At 42.8% G+C, this 27,949-nt stretch overlaps 1 protein-coding gene and 1 long non-coding RNA gene across 5 annotated transcripts in view; one reads left to right on the top strand and one right to left on the bottom strand.

Moving 5' to 3' along the window:
- Positions 1-17,815, bottom strand: part of LOC132379399 (uncharacterized) — a 30,348-nt gene extending 12,533 nt beyond the window's left edge. For 2 of the 3 annotated variants that reach the window (XR_009507415.1, XR_009507413.1), the window contains exons 1-2: positions 17,635-17,815; positions 16,563-16,644 (exon numbers count right to left, since the gene is read on the bottom strand). This is a non-coding gene — a long non-coding RNA (uncharacterized LOC132379399). Of the gene's footprint in view, positions 1-10,117; positions 11,145-16,562; positions 16,645-17,634 lie in introns of those variants that run through there. The other variant, XR_009507414.1, reaches the window with a different exon arrangement.
- fbxw4 (F-box and WD repeat domain containing 4) overlaps positions 17,224-27,949 on the top strand; it is a 259,055-nt gene continuing 248,329 nt past the window's right edge. The window contains exon 1 of one of the 2 annotated variants that reach the window (XM_059947197.1): positions 17,224-17,572. In XM_059947197.1, coding sequence (XP_059803180.1) covers positions 17,379-17,572 — 194 coding nt within the window. In that variant the 5' untranslated portion in view covers positions 17,224-17,378. The remainder of the gene's footprint in view (positions 17,573-27,949) is intronic. The other variant, XM_059947196.1, reaches the window with a different exon arrangement.

The raw sequence follows: 27,949 nt of genomic DNA, 5'->3' as shown, positions 1-27,949 counted from the left end.
AGCCAGGTTACTGGCATCTTAAAAACAGTTGCTGCGGGCAAATGGGGCTCTTCCACTGTGGTTGGTAGCTCACTTAGGAGAAGGAAAACTCTGATCTCAAAGCTCAGCAGCCTTACAGCTGTGCCCACTCAAGAGGAAGGCCTCAGGAGTAAACCGCAATGCAAAATACAGAGCCAGAGTCCTTAAGGCAGTCCTACGTTGAGTTCAAAGTTGACTGGCAACTCCTGCGACAATGCTGGTGCCAAACTCTCCTTGGGATTCATCAGCCATGTGGAGCGGGAGAGCCTACTGCATGAGCAACAGACTGCTCGCCAGACTCTACTGCCCTACGTACGTAGACAGCTAGGACGCCACATCTATGGTTGCCATGAATTTGAACTCATTGAGCTAGCCAATGTTTACCACAGGCGATAAATAACCTGAATCTGAATTTGAAATACAATATTTCATTATATTCACCTCTAAGCTGAGTTTATGACTGTTCAAGCAAGCACAAGGAATTGAATTATTAGAACCGGAGAAGCATGATGGGCTGAATAGCCTCTTTACATTCTATACAATTTCATGATATTCCGCATCCAACATTTACTAAAGCTTAAACACATGCGATTCTACTGACACGGGAAATTCAGAGCAACACACGGTAGGAACTCAGCAACTCAGGCAGCATCTTCGGAGAGGTCTCTTCATCAGGACTAAAAATGAGCAAAACTCTGATTAGCATTTAGAATTCCCTAGAAAGACAAAGGTATCTGAAACTATGGGATAACCAAAAATTGCCCTAATAGTCGTATAACTATTTGGAGCACATTGGGCAAGCCACTTTAATAACGATGATGGAGACTACTGACAATATTAACTTAGAGCATCGTGGCCACAATTATTCAGCAAACAATTCAGATTTATCAGTCTGGAGGTGACATAATTTTAATTCACTGTTCAGGCCCACCAAATAGTTTAGAATTTGTTTGAGTTATTGAGGACTTTTCATTATTTTAGATAGTTTTCCACTTTACACTTTGTTCTGAATTGCTATTGTTTTGTGTAGTGATTTCACTTTATCGTCCATCTGCACCGCTCTCTCAGCAACTGTTGCACTTTATTCTGCATTCTGTAATGAACTGATCTGTATGAACAATATCTAAGACATGCTTTTCACTGTTTATTGGTACTATGACAATTATAAGCCAATGCTATAAAATCATAAAGCATAGTAGCAGAATTAGGCCATTTGGCTCATTGAGTCTGCTCTGCCATTACATCATGGCTGATTTATTACCCCTCTCAACCCCATCCTCCTGTCTTCTCCCTGTAATCTTCAACACCTTGACTAATCAAGAACCTATCAACCACTTCTTTAAATATATCCAATGATTTGGCCTCCACACCCATCTGTGGCAATGAATTACACAGATTCACCACCCTCTAGCTAAATAAATTTCTCCCCATTTCTGTCCTAAATGGACTCTTTTCTGAGGCTCACATGAGGGAATCTGCAGATGCTGGAAATTCAAACAACACACACAAAATGCTGGTCCCTCTAATCCTAGACTTCCCCACTGAAGGAAACATTCTCTCCATGTCTCTATCCAAGCAATGTTCAAGCAACACACACAATTTGTAGATACTGGAAATCCAAAGCAATATATAAAAAATGCTGGAGGAACTCTGCAGGCCCGGCAACATCTATGGAAATGAGTAAACAGTCAACATTTTGGGGCGAGACTCTTCATCAGTCTTGATGAAGGCTCTCGGCCTGAAATGTTGACTGTTTACTCTTTTCCTGGCCTACTGAGTTCCTCCAGCATTTTGTACGTGTTGCTTTGGATTTCCAGTATCTGCAAATTTTGCCTTTCAATATGCAATAGGTTTCAATGAGACCCCCGCCCCCCATTCTTTTATCAATTCATTCTTCTATGAATACAGATACTTGTGGCTGAAGGAATCGTTGACAAAGTCACTGAAGGTGCCTGGTGATAGGTACACAGCATAATCAAAGAGGCTGATTAAAACGTGAACTTTCTGTCAGGAGGACAAGGGGCTATGCTACATCTAGAGGACTGTGTGTTGGCCTGGCTATAATACACCTGATGAAGGCTTTGGAGGGAAAGCAGTGTAGATGGACTGCAATGATACTCTAGCTCCTTGCATTCAATAATAAGGCAAGATTATGTGAACTATTACAATTAAATTATGAATAAACTAATTATAACTATTTTATTGGTAAACTGATTGATTATTGTCATATACTGAGGTACAGTGAAAGTTTTGCATGGCATCCACTCAGATCATTTTATCTCATCAGTACATCAACATGGTACAGGGGAAAAGCAATAACAGATTTTAGAATATAGACACAGTTACAGAGATTTTATTCAGAATTCAGAACTCTATTACAGAAAAACTTATTTTATAACTAAATCGTATTTTATTGAATTCAGTGGGGTCACCAGGTTAGTGCAGTGGTCAGAGGTCTGAGTTCAGTTCCAGCATCCTCTGTAAGCCTCCTAGAGGACCACAATCTTGTCGTAGGGTTTGGAGGCTTGTGTGCCTCAATGACCCGGAGAGCTATGTTGGCTGGAGTCAGGGCTTTATGCTTTGGCTCTTGGTGGGGTCCTCATGCCAAACAGGTCAAAGGGTAGAGGCCAAACTAAGAGTGGTCTACTGGACCTCCAAATTTGGGGGTTCAGCACAGGGCTAGCAACCCTGACTGGTAAAACAAAGTTGTTACAGAGACAGCAATGAAGATTTCTTCTTGATCTGAGTGCGAAGGTTTTCCTGAGTCTCCACCCGGGACTTGCATGACTGACAGGAGTGAAAACCAAGACGAAGCTACTGACGTGATGAAGGAAGCCCAGAACACCACCAGAGATGGAGGACCTTCACTGCTGCCCCAAACGCCAGCGGCGTAACGGACAGTAAGTAAGTCCTCTATCAGAACGTTCATACATTCTTCCCATGTACACATGGGTTTTTTCCCACAGTCCGATGGTGTACTGGTTATTAGGTCATTGTGGTCAGGATTGGGTTAAATAGGTCAGTGCTGTGTGGTGCAGCTCTTGGGGGCTGGTCTGTGTTGTGTCTCTATATAATAATAAACATGTGTTGGCGCATGCCCTAGTGGGCAAGGCATCAGACTAGTAACCTGAAGGTCACTGGTTCGAGCCTCAGCTGAGGCACTATGTTTGTGTCCTTGAGCAAGGCACTTAACAACACATTGCTCTGCAACGTCACCGGTGCCAAGCAACATGGGTCCTAGTGCCCTTCCCTTGGACAACATCGGTGGCGTGGAGAGGGGAAGGCCTGCAGCTTGGGCAACTGCTGGTCTCCCATACAACCCTGCCCAGGCCTGCGTCCTGGAAACTCCAGGCACAGATCCAAGGTCTCTCGAAACCGACGGATGCCACCACCATAATAAATAAATATGCAAGGATGAAATGACTACATTGAAAAGTAGTGCAAGTGATTTCTGAAATGTGTTCAAAGGGAAGTAAAGGCACTAAATGCACCACGTAAACTTTCCTTTTTTCTTGCCAAGGCATCATGTATGGCGAGGAAGTGGGTTCTTCAGCCCACCGAGTTTACACCAACTTTAATAATCCTACATTAATCCTACTTTTTTATTCTCCCTCTCTCACCACTCCCTCTAATTCTACCATTCACCGGGGGCAATTTACAAAGGCCAGTTAGCCTATCAACCCGCACACCTTTGGTAAGTGAGAGGGAACTGTAAAATGGGGGGGGGGCAGTGGGAGAGGGAAATCAGACACTGTCATAGGGAGAGCATACAAACTCCACACAGACAAGACCCAAGGCCAGGACTGAACCTGGCCCGCTGGAGCAGTGTGGCAGTGGCTCCGCTGGCTGTGTGTGCCACTCAGCTGCCCTTCTTCCCATTGCTTCTTTCCTTCGTAGAGTTATAGACACTATAGCACAGAAACATGTCCGTCGGCCCATCCAGTCTGTGCCAAAATATTATTCTGCCTAGCTCCATCCACTTGCACCTGCACCATAGCCCTCCATACTTCCTCCCACCCATGTACTTAGTGAAACTCTCTTCAATGTTAAAATCAAACTCACATCCACCATTTCCACCAGCAGCTTGTTACACATTCACAGTTATTAATTAATTATTGTACTGCCCTGCACTTTGTGCACTTTAGGTAGTCCCGTGTAGGTCTGTAGTCTGGTGTAGTTTTTGTGTTGTTTGATGTAATCTAGTGTAGCCTTGCATTGTCTCACATAGTCTAGTGTAGTTTTATGTTGTTTCATGTAACACCATGGTCCTGGAGGAACGTTGTTTCATTCTTACTGTGTACTGTACCAGCAGTTTATGGTGGAAATGACAATAAAAAGCGACTTGACTCGACTTTAAGCGAAGAAGTTCCCCCTCATGTTCCCCCTCATCTTCACTTTTCACCCTTAACCCACAACCTCTCGCTGTAGATTCACACAATGTCTGCAGAAAAAGCCTGCTTGTATTTACCCACTCTATGCCCCTCATAATTGTGTATACAATATTATTTCCTCCATTAAGACCTATCTCTTTGAACAAGTTGTATGTGACTAAGTGATATATTGAGTTTGAGATCTCTTTTGTTAGGATTTAGCGCTGATGGTGTTAAAGGTGCCACGTACATGCAAGTTATTATGGTTGAGTTAGCACTTTGCAGAGGTTTGGGATAAGCCTGACAAGTGAGTACCAGCAGCAAGTTTAATAAAAGCTGTCTTCAAAGTTCAAGGTACATTTACTATCAAAGTATGTACAGTATACCTTATACAACCTTGAGATTTGTCTCCTTGCAGGCAGCCACAAAACAAGAAACCCAAAAGAACCGATTAAAAGTGACTGACAAACACCCATTGTGGAGGGAGAGAGGGAGAGAGGAAAGGAGAGAGAGAGCAAAAGAAATTGTACAGGCAATAAAAGTAAACTATACCATTCAGAATGAAGTTGAGTCCATAGACACGAAACCTGGAGTAGGCCCACAGCCTCAGCCTCAGTTCATCACACAGCAGAGCAAGATGTTGTGGAGCTCACAGGCACAGGGCCTAGAGCAGTCGGAGCAGGCCCACAGCCTCAGCCTCAGTTCATCACACAGCGGAGCAAGATGTTGTGGAGCTCACAGGCACAGGGCCTAGAGCAGCCGGAGCAGGCCCACAGCCTCAGCCTCAGTTCATCGCACAGCAGAGCAAGATGTTGTGGAGCTCACAGGCACAGGGCCTAGAGCAGCCGGAGCAGGCCCACAGCCTCAGCCTCAGTTCATCACACAGCGGAGCAAGATGTTGTGGAGCTCACAGGCACAGGGCCTAGAGCAGCCGGAGCAGGCCCATAGTCTCAGCCTTAGTGTAGCAAAGAGCAGAGCAGTGAACAGAACTGGCCCGACCCTTGCCTCCGGTCCCGGCAGCCCACCTTTCCAATCCAGCTAGCCCAACATTTAAATCACTTAAACATCAGGCCGTTCCTTGCTCAAAGACACGGGCCCTGTTGCATCTGGGCCAGCTTATTTCTCCTCATATCTACATAAGCATTTTGCAGCAGAGTTCACAGGACATCAATCAGATCGCTGATTGCTCGGACATCACTGTCACCTTGCTATTGAGCAGTTCAGTCTTGGACTATACCATATCGCTCAAATCCACTCAGTATGTCGTGTGACTCATTGAGCTGTTCATTATCAGCCTGATTCAGTACTTACTTAACAGTACATGTATCTGTAATACCAATGAATAGGAAACCTTATCCGTGTCCCCATTTAACATATTTTACCATCACTTTTATATAGGTTGAGCGAGCTAGGGCTTTCCTCTTTGGAGCAAAAGAAGACGAGAGGTGACTTGATAGAGGAGTACAAGATAATAAAAGGCCTAGGCGGAGTGGATAGCCAGAGACTTTTCCCATAGCTAATACAACAGAGCATCATTTTAAGTATAGTGTCGGAATGTCAGAGACAGTTTTATTTTATACACAGAAAGTAATTAGGGATGGTGGTAGAGGCAGATGCATTAGGGACATTTAAAAGACTTTTAGATGGGCACGCAGATGAAAGCAAAATGGAGGACTACAGGGAAGGAAAGGGTTTTAAAGATCTTGGAGTAGGTTCAAGAGTCGGCACAGCATCGTGGGCTGTCCTGTTTTATGTCCTATGTTATTTCAAATGGATTCATTCAAAGGACACATTGTCCACCTCCAATTGCGCCATGAACTGAGTGGCTTGCTGGGTTGTTTCAGAGAGCCATTAAAATTGGTGGCATGTAGACCACACCAGGAAGGGAGGGCATAATTCCTTCTCTGAAGAAGATGAATCCTTTTAATAGATATTTGACTTCCTACCTATCTGTTTACCTCAATAAAGTACTCTCTTAGAAAAGGTTTATGAGGCAAATTCATTCCAAAAATTCCAAAACAATAGGAGATTTATTGCTGTATGAGCATAGTAAGAAAAAGATACTCAAGTCTGTTCTATTTGTCAAGAATTCAAGGTTTTTTGTTGAACAGGATCAATTGTGACTGTCAGTCCTCAACTCTACAAATTCTATTATCAATCATTGTACTCAATGTAGTTGGCTAACAGGCTATAGTGTGAACCCATTCCAGGGCAACATCTTCCATTTATGCAATTGTGTTTAACATATAAAACATCTAAAGAGTGCTTAACTAAAACAAGCTACAATTGATGCTGATCTAATCTTAAAACTGATGACCAAAGGTTTTGTCAAATACTTAACTTAAGGTAACCTCTTTGAAAAGTAAGAGGCAGAGCAGTTTTGGGAAGGGGTATCAGGGATTGGGGCCGGGCGGCTGAAGAGCCTGTGTTCAATGATGGACTGATGAAAGGAGCCAGAATTAGAGGAATTCATATTGAGAGGATTCCCTGTTTGACCACGGTTTTCCTAATACCATGATGACTATGTCATTGGTACAATTGCAAGATTATCTTTGGATAAATAAACAGATAGAAATTCCACTTTTAGGACAGAATATTACAGCAAAATACAGGTGCTTCGGCCCAAGATGTTGTGCCAACCTTTTAACCTACTCTGAGATCAATCTAACCTTCCCTCCTACATAGCCCTCCATTTTTCTATCATCCATGTGCCTAAGCATTTCTTAAATGCCCCAATGTATCTGCCTCTACTACCATCCCTGTAGGTATGCTCCATGCACCCACCACTATATAAAAAAACTACCTCTTAAATCCGCCTTATACTTCCCTCCAATCACATTAAAATTATGTCCTCTTGTATTAACCATTTCCATCCTGGGAAAAAGTCTGGCTGTCCACTCAACCTACACTTCTTATCAACTTGTACACCCCTATCAAGTCTCCTCTCATCCTCCTTCACTCCAGAGAGAAAAGCCTTGGCTCATTCAACCTCTCCTCATAAGACACAGGGAACCGCTCCAGCCCAGTCTGGTCTACCTGACTCCAGTGCTGTTGATTATAAACTGCTGTTCCCTGGGAAGCAACTCCGTATAATCAGGAATGAAAAATAATGCAGAGGATAAAAATTGGACAACATCCTGAGTGCCAAACAAAAAACTGTTGCAGGAATATGCTTATCACCTCAGAGATCATCAAGGGCTGAACTGCTCTTACCAGCCACAGCAAGGCTCAAACCTGGAGTACCTTCCATGGGTTATCAAAGATCCTTGTGGAACAGCAGTAAAACCTGAGTTGTGCTGCTATGGTGGTGGGGGAGAGTGGCATTAGGGGGGCAAAGTTTGTTTAAAGAGAATTACTTTCTTCTTCTGTGCCCCTGAACACAAATCACATCTTATGTCTTCCTCTCTCACTCTTTCATTCCCTTCTTTCTATTTTCTGCCCTGTCGCTCACAAGAACTCAATTACCTCAGCAGGTCCAGTCTAATCCACAAATCACCTCCTTTAGTAAAACATTTTCAATGATACAGTAACGTGTAATTTTGCTAACTATTTTCCAGCTGTCGTCACGGTCGTAATAGATGCCGGGGTCTTTGATCATGAACAAATAGAATAAAGTTAAAAAAACACATTTTCATCTTTTCCCCCTCCCTCTCAAATGGGAAGCACTTTAGTTTATTGAGGTGTGAGTTCTGCAACATTCTTTGCATTTAATCCTTTCACTGATGAGCATACAGAGAATTGTTCAATAGCCAGGCACCCTATTCAAACAGTGTAATACATTAAATTACAGGCGTTGCTCAGATATACTTGTATACTGTTACACAGTACCTGGGATTAGGCTCAAAACTAGCCCCCCATTCACATGAAAAGACCTCTTCTCATATGACCTATCTTTAAATTGGCTGCATTGAAAAATAAAATGAAGAGCACGGTCTTACAGTAAAACCGATTGAAGTATAAATCTGGTAAGTCTGTAATTGCGTTAAGCTGTAATTCCAAACACACAAACTATTTCCTATCACCAGACGTTGCATTCTGTTCCCTGTGATGTAACCACTAAATTCTTTCACTTTGGTTCAACAATTGCTCGAGTACAAATGACCCCATATACTCTTGTGGCTACCCATGTCAATTCAACTTCTCATTCGTATTCTGGTATGTCCATCCATGGCCTCCTTTATTGCCACGATGAGGCTAAACTCAGGTTGGAGGAGCATTGCCTAATATTCCTGCTGGGTTGCCTCTAACCTGATGACATGAACATTGATTTCTCCATCTCCCGGTAATTTCTGCCCCTACCTTCTCTCTTTTTCTATTCCCCATTCTGGTTACCCCTTCACCCCTTCTCCACCTCCCTTGCCCATCACCAACCCTCTTGCTCTCCACCTCCTTCCCTTTCTTCCTTAATCCACTGCCCTCTCCTATCAAACTCCTTCTTCTTCAGCTCTTTACTTCTTTTTGTCGATCACCTCCCAGCTTCTTACTTCATCCCACACATCTTCCCCTCACCTGGTTTCACCTTTCAGCTGCCAGCTCGTACTCCTTCATCTCCTCCCAGTCCTGATGAAGGGATTTGGCCCGGAGCATTGACTTGCTGTGTTCCTCCAGCATTTTGTGTGTGTTGCTCAAAGCCTTGTAGAGGTTTTCCATCCTTTCAGTGTGTGAGTATTGATGTAACCCCATAGTGGCTCGAGCCTATATCTGTGTTACTAAATGCCTCTATACAACAGAATCTTTGACTGTGATCCTACATAGCAAGAACACTGTTACTCTCTGTAAATGAACCTAGACAGGGAGGCCTTCACTCGATGGCTGTGATCCTATGCAGTAAGAACCCTTCACTCTGTAGTTTTAAACTTTCATATTGAGGCCATCTCTCTGTGGCTGTGATGTTCTGCATTACTTTGTGCCTGTGTGTGATCCTACACAAGATATGACTACTGTGTAATCCTACACATTAGAGACGTTGTTGTTGCATTACTGTGATCGTAGTTGGATTCCTATGTTTGTGCGACTTTGATTCTAAAGATTAGCGTTACTTGTCCCATGTGCATCCAAACATCAAAACATGCACTGAAATGCTTCGTTTTCGTCAATCACCAGCACAGTCCAAGGATGTGCTGGGGGCAGCCCGCAAGTGTCGCTATGGTAACAGCGCTAACGTAGCATGCTAACAACTTACTAATATCTTTGGAATGTGGGAGGAAACCAGAGCACCTGGAGGAATCCCATGCCGTCACAGGGAGAATGTACAAACTCCTTACAGAGAACGGCAGGAATTGAAGGCCCAATTTTCCGATCACTGGCATTGCAAAGTCTGTTGCTAACTTGTATGCTACTGTGCCGCCGTAAATAGCAACACCCCGTTGTGTTACCAAGTGATCCGACACAGCCAAATTATATTGCTTCTGACAACAACCCTACACAGCAAGTCTCTGTTCCTGTATTACTGTGACCCTATACAGTGAGAACATGTTGTGTGACTGTGTGATCTTACTTGGAAAGATCCCATTCCCATGTGACTGCGATTCCACGTAAGAAAGAAGATCTTGTTGTGTGATCAAGTGAACCTACAGACCAAGAACCTGCTGATGTATGACTGTGGAACTATTACTGTGTGACTGGAATGGAGACCACATAACACCCTGTTGCTCTATGTCTAAGACACTAATCAATAGGATACCAACACTGCTCAAAATTGGAATTGGTTTATTATTGTCTTACATACCTCCATAAAGATCAATTCATTACACAGTGCATTGAGGTAGTACAAGGCAAAATAATAACAAAATGCAGAATAAAGTGCAACAAATCATAAACACAAGATATTCTGCAAATGCTTGAGATTGTGAGAACAATATCAGTTCTGATGAAGGATCTCGGCCAAAACATCAACTATTTATTGCTGACCTGCTAATTTCCTCTGTCACTTTGTGTGTGTTTCGCAGAATATAGTGTGGCAGCTTCAGAGAAAGTGCAGTGCAGGTAGACAATAAGATGCAAGATCATAAAGGCATAGATTGTGAGATCAAGGTCCTATTTTATCTTACTTATATAACAGTGGGGTAGAAGCTGTCTTTGAGCCTGATGGTAAGTGCTTTCAGGCTTTGGTATCATCTGCCTGATGGGAGAAGAGAGAACGTCCAGGGTAGGTGAGGTCTTTGATTATGAAATATTCAGCTGAAATGATCAAAACTATACTGACATACCCTGTGGCTACTCAATTGACTAATCCTTTGTAATGAGTCCTAATTGCTAAACAACCTCTGCAGAGGGAGAAATCAGAAACTGATGAGAATTGTATACAAATTCACACAACATGACACATTCTATATATATATCTTAGTATCTTCAGGAAAAGTCTATTTTTTAAGGAAAGTAATGGTTTCTCTAATTTAAATTTGAAATTATTTGTCTTTTTTTCTTAACTCTTCAGATAAATATCCTGATTCATAGCGTGGTGGAGGCATAATCAAACTTTTTTGAGATATATCTGATTTTTAAAATTCACTCAATTTTCAAAAATAAGGGAATGTGATTATATATTCAGCGAACATTGCTGAATAAAGTAAAAATAAAGCAAACCTCTTTCAGGCTTAGAAAAATTCAGAAAACAATGGATTTAAAGTTCACTGAATGTCTTCTTCTTAGGCAGTGCTTCAGAATTGAGGGTGGCTTGTCTCTACGCTGAAGTCTGAGATCACTGCTGAGGCCAATTCTGGATCCTCAGGTTCTGTCACAGAGGGGCAGAGGTGCCTGATGAGATAGGTAGGTGAACAGTTAGTGAGGTGATGCACCCCTTCTGCTCACTATTCTTGGTTTTCATATGTTCCCAAAGCATAGGCACAGGGTTCACAAGCCATTATGAATATTTGCTTCACAACCTGAGATGGAAACATCAATGTCGCGGAATGGAAACGTCTACAGAAAACGGTTGATGCAGTCCAGTCCATCAGAGGCAAAGCCCTCCCCATGAGTACACTTATATTAAGCGCTGCCGCATGAAAGCAGCATCATCATCAAAGACCCCCCCACCCACCACCCAGGCCATGCTCTCTTCTCGCTGCTACTATCAGGAAAGGGTCCAGATACTTTAGGTCCCATGCCACCAGGATCAGGAACAGTTATGACCCTACAACCATCAGGCTCTTGAACTGGTTTAGATAATTTCACTCACCACGACTCTGAACTGAACCTATAGACTCACTTTCAAGGGCTTCTACAACTCAGGTTCTCAATATTATTTTTCATTTTCATGATCTGTCTTTTGCATAGTGGCTGTTTGTCAGAGTTTATGTATAAGTTTTCATAAGTTCTATTGTATTTCTTTATTTTCCAGTAAATCAGTAAATGAATCTCAACATAGTATATGGTAACAGATACGTACTTCGATTCATTTTCCTTTGACTTTTCCCACTTTGAACAGTCACGACCCAGTGATTCCATAGAGTCATTGGTAACACTGCACATTCTCAAGAAGGCTTTGAGAATTCCTTGAATCTTTCCTTATGTCCACCTGGTGATAGCTCAGAAAAACAAATCTGTTTTGGGAGTTTGAGCATAAAATGACTTGGCTAGCTCAATTGAAAAGGCTGAGTGTTACCAGGGCCCAGCGTTGGAGATATGGACCTGGGAGAAGACACCGACATTGTTCCATTATCCTACCAGTCAATTTGGAGGGTTGTGCTGAGGCAACACCAGCACCTTATGGTTTCTGCCATACGTAATCTAAACCTCCAAAGAATGTAGGAGGGCAGGGATTGTTGCTGTCTAGTTGCCTATGAATTTTTCACCAGACTTGAGGTCTGGATTTTCAGGCACCCTTTATTTCAGACGGCCAACAGCTACTAAATGCACGGAAGTTCACCACTGACATTTGCTTTCACCTGGAGTTGAATACCAAGCTGTCGAAAGTGGTACACATTTTCGAAGGTTATGTCCTGAACCGTTATTGTTGGAAGAAATGTTGTATAGGCTTGTTCAGGCTGGAAGAGAACCTTTACCCCATTGTTGCTAATTGTACATCCCATCTTCTCATATGCTTTAGTGAATAAGTCAGTGAAAACTTGAAGCTCTGCCTCCAAACACATGCAATTGCATGTACAGACTATCAGTTTCAGTTCTTCTACCAGCCTTGCTTCTGGAGCCAAAGGTTCTGCAAATGCTGGAAATCTTGAGCAACACACACAAAATTCACGAGCAACTCAGCAAATCAAGCAACATCTATGCAGGAGAATAAAGAGTCAGCGATTCAAGCTGAGACAATCTATCAGGACCGGAAGAGTCTTGACCTGAAATGTCGATTGTTTATTCCCCTCCATAGATGCTGCCTGGTTGCTGAACTTGCTGAGTTCCTCCAACATTCTATACGTATTGCTCAAGTTTAATACACACTTTCTGTTTTACTAATAATCTATTTCACCATCAGAAAGTGAAAATGATTTTTCAAAGGAGTGCTCAGAGGAAAAGTCATTGGCGGTCAGGTCTCTGGCACTGAGTCTGGTTCTGTGTCTCTGCAGGGAAGAGGGAAGAAGAGGTGAGCTGTGGTGACGGGGGATTGGTTAGTTAGGGGGCTAACTAAGAAAGGAGATTGAGCGCATGAGAAAGAGATTCCCAGATGGTACATTGCCTTCTGGGTGCCAGAGTCTGGGACATCTTGGATCAAGTCCTCAGTGTTCTTAAGTGAGCAGCTAGAGGTCATGGTCCACGTATATATCAATGGCATGGGTAGGACGAGTAATAAGGTTCTGCAAAGTTAGTTCAAGGAGTTAGGTGCTAAGTGAAAGGATAGGACATCCAGTGTTGTGATCTCAGGTTTGCTATCCATGCCACATGTCAGTGAGGCCAGAAATAGGAGGAGCATACAGTTTAACATGTGGCTAAGGAGTTGGTGTAGGAGGAAGGGCACCAGATTTTTGATCATTGGGCTCTCTTCCAGGGAAGGTGAGACCTGTACCAAAGAGATGGTTTACAACTGGAGAGGGACTAATATCCTAACAGGAAGTTTTGCTAGTGCTGTATGGGGGGGAGGGATTTAAACTAGAGTTGCAATGGGATGGAACAGATAGTGGAGAGGTTGTGGGAGATGGTTGTAGTTAAGAGCTCAGACAAAGAAAGGAATCAAAAAGTTGAGCATGGTGTGACTGATGCTCTGAGCTGCATATAATTGAATGCAAGAAGCATCGTAGGAAAAGCAGATGAGCTCAGGGCATGGATCAACAAATGAAATTATGATATTGTAGCTATTAGTGAGACTTGGTTGCAGATGGGGCAGGATTGGCTATTCAATATTTTGGGGCTTTGCTGTTTTAGATGCAACAGAGTGGGAGGGTTTGGCTGGGGGGGGGGGGTGTTACCAGTTACAGAAAACGTCATGAGGAACAAGAAAGGCATGACCATTTTAATGGGGCTATACTATAGACCACTCATAGTAGGTGGTTTTAACTTTCCACATATTAACTGAAACTCCAATATTATAAAAGGATTTGATTGGAGAGAGTATGTCAAATGTATTCAGGAAAGTTTCCTTACTCAGTACATAGAAGTCCCAACAAGAAGGTGTGCGATACTTGATCTCCTATTAGGGATTGAGACAGGGCAGCAGACATAAGTCTGTGTAGGATAACACTTCACATCTAGTTTTAAAGTAAATACAGACAAAGATACTTCTGTTCTGTGGGTTGCGATTCTACATTAGAGAAAGGCTAATTTTGATGTTGCCAGATCAGAAAGGATCTGGCAAATGTGGATTATGGCAAAGAAGACCTTCAAAAGTGAAATATTTAACGTATGAATCTTGTATGTGTCTGTCAGAATAAAAGGTAAAGATAACAGGTTTAAGGAACCTTGGTTTTCAAGAGATTAAGGCCCTGGTTAAGAAAAAAAAAGGTGCATAGCAGCATAGCAGATATAGGCAGGTGGACCTAATGAGGTGCTTAAGGAGTACAAGAAATGCAAGAGAAAAGATAAGAAAGAAATCAGGAGGGCTAAAGGAAATCATGAGGTTGCCCAGCAGACAAGGTGAAGGAGAATCCTGAGGGATTCTACAGGTATGTTAAGAGCAAAAGGATTGCAAAGGACAAAATTGGTCCATTGGAAGATTAGAATGGTATTCTTTGTGTGGAGCCAAAAGAGATCACAATTTTATATTGGTATTTACTTGGGAGACAGACACAGAATAGATAGAAATGAGGGAAAGCAGCAGCGAGGTCATGGACTCTATAGAGAGTACAGAGGAGGAAGTGTTGGCTGTCTTGAGGCAAATTTGGATAAATTTCCAGGGCCTGACAAGGTGTTCCCTCAGACTCTGTGGGGGTGGGGAGAAAGTGCAGAAAATGCAAGGCCCTACTGAGATATTTAAATCATCCCTAGCGCCAAGTGAGGTACCAGAGGAGGATTGCCAATGTTGTTCTGCTGTTTAATAAACGCTCTAAAATTAAACCAAGAAATTATAGGCTGGTGAGCCTGACATCAATAGTGGGGAAGTTATGGAAGGTATTCTAAGGGACTGGATATATGAGTATTTCGACAGCCGTGGACTAATTAGGGACAGTCAGCATGGTTTTGTGCATGTTAGGTCATGTCTAACCAATCTTATAGAGTTTTTTGAGGAAGTTACCAGGAAAGTCGATGAAGGCAAGGTAGTGAACGTTCTCTACATGGACGTTAGTAAGGCACTTATCAAGGCCCCACATGGGCAGTTGGTCAAGAAGGTTCAGTTACTTGGCATTCAAGATGAGGTAGTAAATTGGTTTAGACATTGACTCTGTGGGAGAAGCCAGAGTGTGGTAGCAGAGGGTTGGCTCGGCTGGAGGCCTGTGACTAAGTGGAAGGCCGCTGGGATCAGTGCTGGGCCCATCGTTGTTTATCATCTATATCAATGATCTGGACAATAACATGGTTAAATGGATCTGCAAATTTGTGGATGACACCAAGATTGAGGATGGAGTGGACAATGAGGAAGAGTATCAGAGATTGCAGCAGGATCTGGCCCAGCTGAAAAAATGAGCTGAAAAATGGCAGATGGAGTTTAATGCAGACAAGTTGAGGTGTTGCACTTTGGTAGGAACAACCAGGTTAAGTCTTACACAGGCTCTAGGAACACAGGTCCAAATTTCATTGAAAGTGATGTCACAAGTAGATAAGGTCGTAAAGAAAGCTTTTGGAACATTGGCCTTCATACAGCAAATCAAAATATTGAGTACAGGAGTTGGCACATTATGTTGAAGTTGTATAAGACGTTGGTGAGGCCTAATTTGGAGTATTGTGTGCAGTTCTAAACACAAAAAATTCTGCAGATGATGGAAGTTTGTGGGTTCAAGTCCCAGAGACTTGAATCCAGGGTGACCTTCCAGTAGAGTGGCACTCGAGTGGAGTTATTGATCAAGTATTGAGTACGTTGAAGTTGTACATGATGTTGGTGAGGCCTAATTTGGAGTATCCTGTGCAGTTTTGATCACCTACCTACAGGAAAGATGTAAATAGTTTAAATGAGTACAGAGAAAATATTCAATGGTGTTGCCAGGATTGGAGGACCTGAGTTATATGGAAAGATTAAATAGGTGAGGACTTTATTACTAGGAATGAAGAAGATTGAGGGGAGAGAAATACAAAATTATGAGGGGTATAGATAAGGTAAATGCAAGCAGGCTTTTTTGTCCACAGAATTTGGGTGGTATAACAACTTGAGGACATGGGTTAAGGGTGAAAGGTGAAAAGTTTAAGGGGAACATGAGGGGAAAGCTCTTCACTGAAAAGATTGTGATATTGTGGAAAGAGCTGCCAGCACAAGTGGTGCATGCAAGCTTGAGTTCAATGTTTAAGAGAAGCTTGAATAGGTACATGGATATTAGGGGTATGGATGGCTATGATCTGGGTGCAGGTCAATGGGACTAGGCAGATTAAATGGTTCAGCATGGACTAGATGGGCCAAAAAGTCTGTTTCTGTGCTATACTTTTCTCTGATTCTAATATACAGAATCATAGAAATTTAAGTTTTATACCAACAAAGACTATTCATCTCACTGTGTCATTACCAGGCCAAAATACTATGATTTGGATGCTCCCACTTCTGAGCTCCTTATCTGTAGCTTTGGGGATCTTGACTCCAGTTAGAGTAGCGTAACAATTTGGATAACGTTTTACAGCACCAACTGTAGGATTGGGGTTCATTACCTGCCGTTGTTTGTAAGAGGATTGTATGTTCTCCCTGTAATCGTGTAGGTTTGTTCAGGTGCTCTGGCTTCTTCCCACAAACCTAAAAGACATACATGTTAGGGTTATTAAGCTGTAGGCGTGTTATATTGGTGCTGGAAGCTTGGAAACATTTGCAGATTGCCTCCACCTCATCCTCAGACTGTGCTTGTGGTTGACCCAAAATGTGTATTTTGAAGTTTTGCTGTACATACAACAAATAAAGCTAATCTTTAATATGATGATCATTTCTGGTTTCAATACCCCCTTCAAAGGATGTTCAGATCCAATAACATAATATGGTGGGGAAAACTCAATTCCTTTTTAATCAGATGAACCTAAACCATCGGTCAACCACTTTACAAGTGCCATTGGGAAATTAAATCCGTGTATGTGTAATACCTTTGCGTTCACACATATCAATCCAATACATAAAACAATTATGCAAAACGTATTAGAAGTTGCAGTATTATATAAAATAATAAAAACTGTATATAACACTTGCTTGCAAATTCTCTCCCTGCTTACACGTGTGTTTGTACTTTTCCACTAGAACGGATGATCTGCAGTTGTACTTTATATAAACTCTGACATAAATTATATATATGCCACTGGCACAGTTGACACGACAGTCCCCGATTACACGTGTGACTCTCGTGTGCACGGCTGGAGATGGCGGCCGGCAGAGTATAGAAGGAGGGGAAGGATGGGGGTGAATGCGGGTGGAGGGGTGTGATTTGCTCTGTTCGGGTGTCAGGTCAGGCCAGGCTGCCGTGCCTAAGGGGGTCGAGGAGGGCGATGCTGGCGCTGCTGCTGCCCCAGCTCCCGGACGACATCCTGCTGCTGCTGTTCTCGTACACAGACACCCAGGCCCTGGGCAGGCTGTCGCAGGTCTGCAGGAGGTTCCAGCGCCTCATCGGCAGAGACACTCTATGGAGGAGCATCGCCAAACTCTCCCTCAACACCGGCCTCACCCGCCTCGGCAGAGACGCGTAAGTGAAAGCCGTTTTTAAAACCGATTCCCTTTTAAAAAAAATATGGAGGCGCGGCCTACCCGAGTCCGGGGTTTCTGGCGACCCGACCACCAGTCTCCATGGTTACCGCCCGTCACCTTTTCTTGAACATCGCTGGAAAATATTTAATTCCACCCTCTGCCTAAGAAAGTTTTTTTTAAATTCCCATCATCTTCATTGCTTAATTTTAATTTTCACATTGCTTTCATTTTAATCCCACTAGCTAAGCGTTTTCCCCCGTTTATTTTCTGCATCGAAGCTCAATCGATCTGCTGTTATATATTTTTTATTCTTGAGAAATTTATTTTGAAAATTTTAATCCTTTATGTTAGGGTACATTGCTCAGTTCAGTATTTAGTTTTTGCTTGGAATTTACGGGGGGCGTGGTTAGAAAGGAAGATTTAGTCAATAACCCTTTTAGGGGAGGGCTGGGGTGCTGAGGAACGCAAAGGGAAATGGAAAATGTATTACCAAAGAACATAAACTTATGTAAAATAATAATTTGTGATAGTTATGTTTTAATGAGAAAAGTTGCACAACAGATGATGGCATGCTGAATTCCTGGGTTCATCCAGCATTTTGCGTGTTTTGGGGTGATTTTTTAAAATTTAAGACAACTTTATTCGTTAGTTTAAAAAAGGTTAAGTCAAGGCTCGTTTTACAACTCCAAAACAAAACTAATTGAAAGAAAATCATGGAGCCAGGAGATGCATGTGTACTTCATTTCTTACATTACTGAGATATGTACATATGATGATGTATGCCATATATATCATAAATAATTTATTGCAGGATATATATTCTGACAAGGTCCCCCCCCCCCCCCGTAAATTCCAACCAGAAACTAAATAAATTATACATGTATATTCTGTAAAAAGTTACTTGCAAAGAATGCTTAATCAAACAATATATTTACAATGCAACATACACACAATGCAGGAGGAATTCAGATCAGGCAGCATCTATGGAAATAAATAAATAACACAGACAAAATGCTGCTGGAACACAGCAGACCAGGCAGCATCTATAAGGAGAAGCACTGACGAAGGGTCTCGGCCCGAAACATCAACAGTGCTTCTCCCTGTGATGCAGCCTGGCTTGCTGTGTTCCACCAGCATTTTGTGTGTGTTTGAATTTCCAGCATCTGCAGATTTCCTTGTGTTTGCTAAATAAATAAATAGTCATGTTTTGGGTTGAGATCCCTACTTCAGTTCAGGATTGAGAAGGAAGAGAGAAGATACAGATAAAACACACACGCACCAATATTGAAGTTCTGGGGCTTGCTCTGTGGTGGTTATAGGAGTTGAACTGCAGGAGGTGGTTCTGACAGCTCTGGACACCTTTCTTCTGGACATGTTGGCATACTGAGCAGTGCATGGCTGGCTGCTCAATGTGCTGATCTACCTCAGGCCGCCTGACAAAGTTTTGGGCTTGTGCTTTCATTGTGATCGGCATGTAGCTCACTCCAACACTTCGAACAGCAGTTATCCTTTCAGCAGGTTGAGTTCTTAGTTGGATATCTGCAGGCTTCAGTTCAGTATCTAGTGGGGTACCGCAAAGCTCAGTGCTGGGACCCCAGTTGTTTACAATATATATTAATGATTTAGACAAGGGAATTAAATGCAGCATCTCCAAGTTTGCGGATGACACGAAGCTGGGCGGCGGTGTTAGCTGTGAGGAGGATGCTAAGAGGATGCAGGGTGACTTGGATAGGTTAGGTGAGTGGGCAAATTCATGGCAGATGCAATTTAATGTGGATAAATGTGAGGTTATACACTTTGGTTGCAAAAACAGGAAAGCAGATTATTATCTGAACGGTGGCCGATTAGGAAAAGGGGAGATGCAACAAGACTTGGGTGTCATTGTACACCAGTCATTGAAGGTGGGCATGCAGGTACGGCAGGCAGTGAAAAAGGCAAATGGTATGTTGGCATTCATAGCAAAAGGATTTGAGTACAGGAGCAGGGAGGTTCTACTGCAGTTGTACAAGACCTTGGTGAGACCGCACCTAGAATATTGTGTGTAGTTTTGGTCCCCTAATCTGAGGAAAGACATTCTTGCCATAGAGGGAGTACAGAGAAGGTTCACCAGATTGATTCCTGGGATGGCAGGACTTTCATATGAAGAAAGACTGGATCAACTAGGCTTATACTCACTGGAATTTAGAAGATTGAGGGGGGGATCTTATTGAAACGTATAAAATTCTAAAGGGATTGGACAGGCTAGATGCAGGAAGATTGTTTCCGATGTTGGGGAAGTCCAGAATGAGGGGTCACAGTTTAAGGATAAAGGGGAAGCCTTTTAGGACTGAGATGAGGAAAAACTTCTTCACACAGAGAGTGGTGAATCTGTGAAATTCTCTGCCACAGGAAACAGTTGAGGCCGGTTCATTGGCTATACTTAAGAGGAAGTTAGATATGGCCCTTGTGGCTAAAGGGATCAGTGGGTATGGAGAGAAAGCAGGTACAGGGTTCTGAGTTGGATGATCAGCCATGATCATACTGAATGGCGGTGCAGGCTCGAAGGACCGAATGGCCTACTCCTGCACCTATTTTCTATGTATCTATGTATCTATGAAATGCCATTCAGGCACATTTTGTGGAATGAGTGAAACAGCTGATCCAGTGTTCAATTCGCAAACATGAGGAAATCTGCAGATGCTGGAAATTCAAGCAACACACACAAAATGCTGGTGGAACGCAGCAGGCCAGGCAGCATCTATAGGAAGAAGCGCTGTCGACGTTTCGGGCCGAGACCCTTCATCAGGACTAACTGAAAGGAAAGATAGTAAGAGATTTGAGGGGGAGGGGAAAATGCGAAATGATAGGAGAAGACAGGAGGGGATGTGGTGAAACTGAGAGCCAGAACTCAGGTTGGAGGAACAACACCTTATATACTGACTGGGTAGCCTCCAACCTGATGGCATGAACATTGACTTCTCTAACTTCTGTTAATGCCCCTCCTCCCCTTCTTTCCCCATCCCTGATATATTTAGTTTTTTTTCCCCCTCCTTTTTTTTCTCTCTGCCCATCACTCTGCCTGTTCTCCATCTCCCTCTGGTGCTCCCCTCCCCCTTTCTTTCTCCCTAGGCCTCCTGTTCCATGATCCTTTCCCTTCTCCAGCTCTGTATCCCTTTTGCCAATCACCTTTCTGGCTCTCAGCTTCACTCCACCCCCTCCGGTCTTCTCCTATCATTTTGCATTTCCCCTCTCCCTCCTACTTTCCTTTACTATCTTTACTATCATTTACTATCTTTCCTTTCAGTTAGTCCTGACGAAGGGTCTCGGCCCGAAACGTCGACAGTGCTTCTTCCTATAGATGCTGCCCGGCCTGCTGCATTCCACCAGCATTTTGTGTGTGTTGCCAGTGTTCAATTCCATTTTAATGAATTTGTTTTCTTCTGGTGTAAGCTATATTGCTTGTTTCTTGTTAGTTTTCACAATGTAAGTCTCAAGGCTAGTCAGTCCTGTGTCAATCTCATCATTATCAGATCTTTCATCAATGGCATGAAGATTAGAGCCCTTTTTGAAACTGCAACTTGATTTTTTATCTTTTTCTCTTCCCTGCACAGTCCATTTATTTTTGTTTGCTCGGCATGCTCTTTGTATGTGTCCTATACTGTTGCATTTTCTGCAAGTTTTGCTTTTAAACATTGCATTGGTGTGGTGTATATGAATACTTACAAAAAATGATAACATAGTTTGTTCTGCTAGGCAGGTTTCCGATAAGAGGTTGCAATTTTGTTCATGTTCACTTTCATTCGTGACTGCAATTCAATTGCTTCTGTGTCTGCTGTTTCCATTGATACAGTGACTTCAACTGCTCTTTCAAGTGTGAGTTATGCTACATTCAGGAGTCGTTCTTGTATGCTTTCTTGTAAGATTCCGCAAAGTAAAGGATCTCTAGGTGCATCATTAACCCCATCACTGAACTTGTAATGCTCAATATCTTCAATTTAATCATGTATGCTGAAATGGACTCTCCTTTCTGATTCTGCTTATGGAACTTGAAGCATTCTGCAATTAACAATGGTTTTGGTTCTAAATATTCCCACATTACTTTCATGACATCAGCAAAGTTCATTTTAGCTGGTTTCTACAGAGACGTCTCTACTTCCTGAGGAGACTGAGGTCCTTTAGCATCCGCCAGATGATGTTGAGGATGTTCTACGAGTCTGTGGTGGCCAGTGCTATCATGTTTGCTGTTGTCTGCTGGGGCAGCAGGCTGAGGGTAGAATCAACAAACTCATTCGTAAGGCCAGTAATGTTGTGGGGGTGGAACTGGACTCTCTGACGGTGGTGTCTGAAAAGAGGATGCTGTCGAAGTTGCATGCCATCTTGGACAATGTCTCCCATCCACTTCATAATGTACTGGTTAGGCACAGGAGTACATTCAGCCAGAGACTCATTCCACCGAGATGCAACACTGAGCATCATAGTCAAGTCAAGTCAACTTTTATTGTCATTTCGACCATAACTGCTGGTACAGTGCATAGTAAAAATGAGACAACGTTTTTCAGGACCATGGTGTTACATGACACAGTACAAAAAACTAGACTGAACTACGTAATAAAAAAAACACAGAGAAAGCTATACAACAGACCTACACTGGACTGCATAAAGTGCACAAAAACAGTGCAGACGTTACAATAAGTAATAAACAGGACAGTAGGTCAAGGTGTCAGTGCAGGCTTTGGGTATTGAGGAGTCTGATAGCTTGGGGGAAGAAACTGTTATATAGTCTGGTCATAAGAGCCCGAAAGCTTCGGAGCCTTTTCCCAGACGGCAGGAGGGAGAAGAGATTGTATGAGGAGTGCATGGGGTCCTTCATAATGCTGTTTCCTTTGCGGATGCAGCGTGTAGTGTAAATGTCTGTGATGGCGGGAAGAGAGACCCCGATGATCTTCTCAGCTGACCTCACTATCTGCTGCAGGGTCTTGTGATCTGAGATGGTGCAATTTCTGAACCAGGCAGTGATGCAGTTGCTCAGGACGCTCTCGATACAACCCCTGTAGAATGTGATGAGGATGGGGGTTGGGAGATGGACTTTCCTCAGCCTTCGCAAAAAGTAGAGACGCTGCTGGGCTTTAGACAATAGACAATGGGTGCAGAAGTAGACCATTCGGCCCTTCGAACCTGCACCGCCATTCTGAGATCATGGCTGATCATCTACTATCAATACCCGGTTCCTGCCTTGTCCCCATATCCCTTGATTCCCCTATCCATAAGATACCTATCTAGCTCCTTCTTGAAAACATCCAGAGAATTGGCCTCCACTGCCTTCCAAGGCAGTGCATTCCAGACCCCCACAACTCTCTGGGAGAAGAAGTTTTTCCTTAACTCTGTTCTAAATGACCTACCCCTTATTCTCAAACCATGTCCTCTGGTACTGGACTCTCCCAGCATCTGGAACATGTTTCCTGCCTCTATCTTGTCCAGTCCCTTAATAATCTTATATGTTGCAATCAGATCCCCTCTCAATCTCCTTAATTCCAGCGTGCACAAGCCCAGTCTCTCTAACCTCTCTGCGTAAGACAGTCTGGACATCCCTGGAATTAACCTCGTGAATCTACGCTGCACTTCCTCTATAGCCAGGATGTCCTTCCTTAACCCTGGAGACCAAAACTGTACACAATACTCCAGGTGTGGTCTCACCAGGGCCCTGTACAAATGCAAAAGGATTTCCTTGCTCTTGTACTCAAATCCCTTTGTAATAAAGGCCAACATTCCATTAGCCTTCTTCACTGCCTGCTCCACTTGCTCATTCACCTTCAGTGACTGATGAACAAGGACTCCTAGATCTCTTTGTATTTCTCCCTTACCTAACTCTACATCGTTCAGATAATAATCTGCTTTCCTGTTCTTACTCTCAAAGTGGATAACCTCACACTTATTCACATTAAACGTCATCTGCCAAGTATCTGCCCACTCATTCAGCCTATCCAAGTCACCCTGAATTCTCCTAACATCCTCATCACATGTCACACTGCCACCCAGCTTAGTATCATCAGCAAACTTGCTGATGTTATTCTCAATGCCTTCATCTAAATTGTTGATGTAAATCGTAACAGCTGTGGTCCCAATACTGAGCCCTGTGGCACCCCACTAGTCACCACTTGCCATTCCGAGAAACACCCATTCACAATTACCCTTTGCTTTCTATCTGCCAACCAGTTTTCTATTCATGTCAATATCTTCCCCCCCCCTAATGCCATGAGCTCTGACTTTACCCACCAATCTCCTATGTGGGACCTTATCAAATGCCTTCTGAAAATCGAGGTACACTACATTCACTGGATCTCCCTTGTCTAACTTCCTGGTTACATCCTCGAAAAACTCCAATAGATTAGTCAAGCATGATTTGCCCTTGGTAAATCCATGCTGGCTTGGCCCAATCCTATCACTGCTATCTAGATATGCCACTATTTCATCTTTAATAATGGACTCTAGCATCTTCCCCACTACTGATGTTGGGCTGACAGGACAATAGTTCTCTGTTTTCTCCCTCCCTCCTTTCTTAAAAAGTGGGATAACATTAGTCATTCTCCAATCCTCAGGAACTGATCCTGAATCTAAGAAACATTGGAAAATGATTACCAATGCATCCGCAATTTCCAGGGCCACCTCCTTTAGTACCCTAGGATGCAGACCATCTGGACCTCAGGATTTGTCAGCCTTCAGTCCCATCAGTCTACTCATCACCGTTTCCTTCCTAATGTCAATCTGTTTCATTTCCTCTGTTACCCTATGTCCTTGGCCCATCCATACATCTGGGAGATTGCTTGTGTCTTCCCTTTCTTTGCTATGGAGCTGGTGTTGAGGGACCAGGTGAGATTCTCTGTCAGGTGAACACTAAGAAATTTGGTGCTCTTTACGATCTCTACCGAGGAGCTGTCGATGTTCAGTGGGGAGTGGTCGCTCCGTGCCCTCCTGAAGTCAACAACCATCTCTTTTGTTTTGTTCACATTAAGAGACAGGTTGTTGGCTCTGCACCAGTCTGTTAGCCGCTGCATCTCCTCTCTGTAAGCTGACTCGTCGTTCTTGCTGATGAGACCCACCACAGTCGTGTCATCGGTAAACTTGATGATATGGTTCAAGCTGTGTGTTGCAACACAGTCGTGGGTCAACAGAGTGATCAGCAGTGGACTGAGCACGCAACCCTGGGGAGCCCCGTGCTCAGTGTGATGGTGTTGGAGATGCTGCTTCCGATCCGGACTGACTGAGGTCTCCCAGTCAGGAAGTCTAGGATCCAGTTGCAGAGGGAGGTGTTCAGGCCCAGTAGGCTCAGCTTTCCAATCAGTTTCTGAGGGATGATTGTGTTGAATGCTGAACTAAAGTCTATGAACAGCATCTAAACGTATGTGTCTTTTTTGTCCAGGTGGGTTAGGGCCAGGTGGAGGGTGGTGGCATTGGCATCATCTGTTGAGCAGTTGGGACGGTACGCAAACTGCAGGGGGTCCAGTGAGGGGGGCAGCAGGGTCTTAATATGCCTCATGACGAGCCTCTCGAAACACTTCATGATGATGGATGTAAGTGCAACGGGACGGTAGTCATTTAGGCAGGACACTGAAGACTTCTTTGGCATGGGGATGATGGTGGCGCTGCTCAGGGAGATGTTGAAGATGTCAGTGAGAACATCTGCTAGCTGGTCTGCACATCCTCAGCACTCTACCAGGGATGTTGTCTGGTTTAGCAGCCTTCCGTGGGTTGACCCTGCACAGGGTTCTTCTCACTTCGGCCACGGAGAGACACAGCACCTGGTCATTCACAGGAGGGGTGGACTTCCTCAGTGCCAAGTCATTTTCTGCCTCAAACCGGGCTTAGAAGTTATTCAGCGCATTTGGGAGGGAGACATCACCTGCACAGTCAGGCATATATGGAAGTCATTCCTGCCTGTGGCCATCAAACTTTACAACTCCTCCCTCGGAGTGTCAGACACCCTCAGCCAATAGGCTGGTCCTGGACTTATTTCCACTTGGCATGATTAACTTGCTATTATTTAATTATTTATGGTTTTATATTTCTATATTTCTACACTATTCTTGGTTGGTGCAACTAACAAAACCCAATTTCCCTCCGGATCAATAAAGTATGTCTGTCTGTTTGGTTGGAGCAGTTAAACTTCTGAGCAAACTGTATGCTTTCCTACCTTTTACACTCTGTAACACTGGCACTCCTTCCTCATTGGCTTTTCCATTTGCTTCAAGATACTGCTCAATTCTCTCATTATACAATATCCGATTATCTGTAATGTAATGAAATGTGTCTATTTTTCTGATATAGCCCGGTATTTCTGTTTAAAATTCATGATTATTACCATCTAATACAGTGTATGAACCCTGAATTTGGTCTTTTTTTCTGCCTTTGTTTTAATCAACCATCTCTCTCTTCCCCTTGTGAAGAAACAAACATTTTGTGCTTGTTTTTTTTTAACTCAAACTTCTCTTTTTCCTTTGTGAAGAAACAAATGTGCTGCTCTTCAATATGTAGGTAGTCGTCTCAGGTTCAGTTTAAAAGTTACTCGTCTGCACTGTTAGGGATGTTTTTTAACTCCAAAACATAAAATTAATTGAAAGAAAAACACAGGGTCAGGAGATGTGTGTGTTTTTTGTTTCTTACTTTAGTGAGGTGAGCACATATGACATAGTGGTGTAATGAAGAATGCTATTCATGTACTTTTATATATAGCCTGTAATAAATTATTTAAACAACAAAGAATGCTTAAACAATATATTTACAATATTACTGAATTATTAAATAGACAACAATTTTATCTTTATTTCTGAATGAACACTGTTTGATTGGAATGGCCCCCTGCATTGAGCACCTCATCCTGGTTAGAATTTTGAGATGGCCAGTTAGGATAGTTTTTTCTATTCCCTTAACCCAAAGAGTGCTTTTGTGCTGCAAATGTAAGGTCAACTAAAATTTATTTATTACCCATTCTGCAGAATTAAAGTTGACTGGTATTACATAAACAGAGGTGCAAGTGTGAGGAATCACTTATTATTGCAATATTATGCTGTAGAACATAGGACACTACAGCACACCACAGGCCTTTCAGCCCATGATGTTGTGCCAGCCTTTTAACCTACTCTAAGATCAATCTAACTCTTCCCTCCTACAGAGCTCTCCATTTTTCTATTGTCCATGTGTCTATCTAAGAGTTTCTTAAATGTCCCAAATGGATCTGCTTTCAACGCCATCTCTGGCAGTATGTTCCACACAACCACCAATTTCTATGTTTTTAAAAAATAAAGTTACCTCTGACATCCTCTCCTATGCTTTCTTCCAATCACTTTAAAATTATGCCACCTGGAATTAGCCATTTCTGCCCTGGGAAAAGTCTCTGGCTGCTCACTCCGCCATTGCCTCTTCCACCTTGTACATTTCTATCTGAGAGAAAAGCCGAGCTCAGTCAACCTATCCTCGTAAGGCAACCTCTAATCCAGGTAGCATCCTGGTAAATTTCCTCTGCACCCTCTCGAAAACTATAATGAGGCGACCAGATTGGAAAACGATATTTCAAGTGTGGCTAACCAGGGTTTTATGTGCTATGTTTCAGTAGTATTTTGAGTTTATGATAAATGGTCTCAACCCGAAACATTGATTCTCCATTACCCTCCACACCTGCTGAGATCCACCAGCACTTTCATTTTTGCTTTACTTACAGTCGCAAAGTTTTTGATCAATTTGCATGTAAATTCTTAAAATTGGAAGTTAAAATGAATTATCTAAAAACATAAGTAAGGACTATAAAAGCATCCATTGGAATGTTTAAAATGAGGAAAGACTAGTTAAAAGGCAATGTGGTTCTCTTCTACTCTTGTAGAACTAAGGAAATAGCAGAGAAAATAAATAATTCTTTTGTGCCTGCTTTCATTGAGAAAAAAACTTCTGAACATACTGGCGAATAATGCATCTAGAGTGAGTGAAAAGCTGAAAGAAATTAGCATTAATTATAAAAATAGTTGTAAATTTAATAGAACTGAAAGCAGTTAAATCCCTAGGACCTGTTGACTTGCAATCCAAGGATTTGAAAGAATTGGCAATGGAGAGAGTAGATAAACTGGTTGTCATCTAATTCTTTTGCACCTTATTGTCTGTGTGCACTGCACTTTCATTATAATTGTTACTCCTGTTATTGTTTTCCCTTGTACTCGCTCAATGCTTTGTTGTAATGAAATGATCTGTATGGCTGGCATGCAGAACCAAGTTTTTAGATGTAGGGCACCTCAGTACTTGTGATGATAATAAACCAATTTCTAGAACTGTCCTCACAAATTGAAAGGAAGCAAATAAAACCCTTCAATTAAGGATAGGAAAAAGACAGCAGGGAAACTATAGATCAGTTAGT

The sequence above is a fragment of the Hypanus sabinus genome, chromosome 22 (genome assembly GCF_030144855.1).
Source record: "Hypanus sabinus isolate sHypSab1 chromosome 22, sHypSab1.hap1, whole genome shotgun sequence".
Taxonomy (NCBI): domain Eukaryota; kingdom Metazoa; phylum Chordata; class Chondrichthyes; order Myliobatiformes; family Dasyatidae; genus Hypanus; species Hypanus sabinus.
This window is presented reverse-complemented; position numbering and strand designations above follow the sequence as displayed.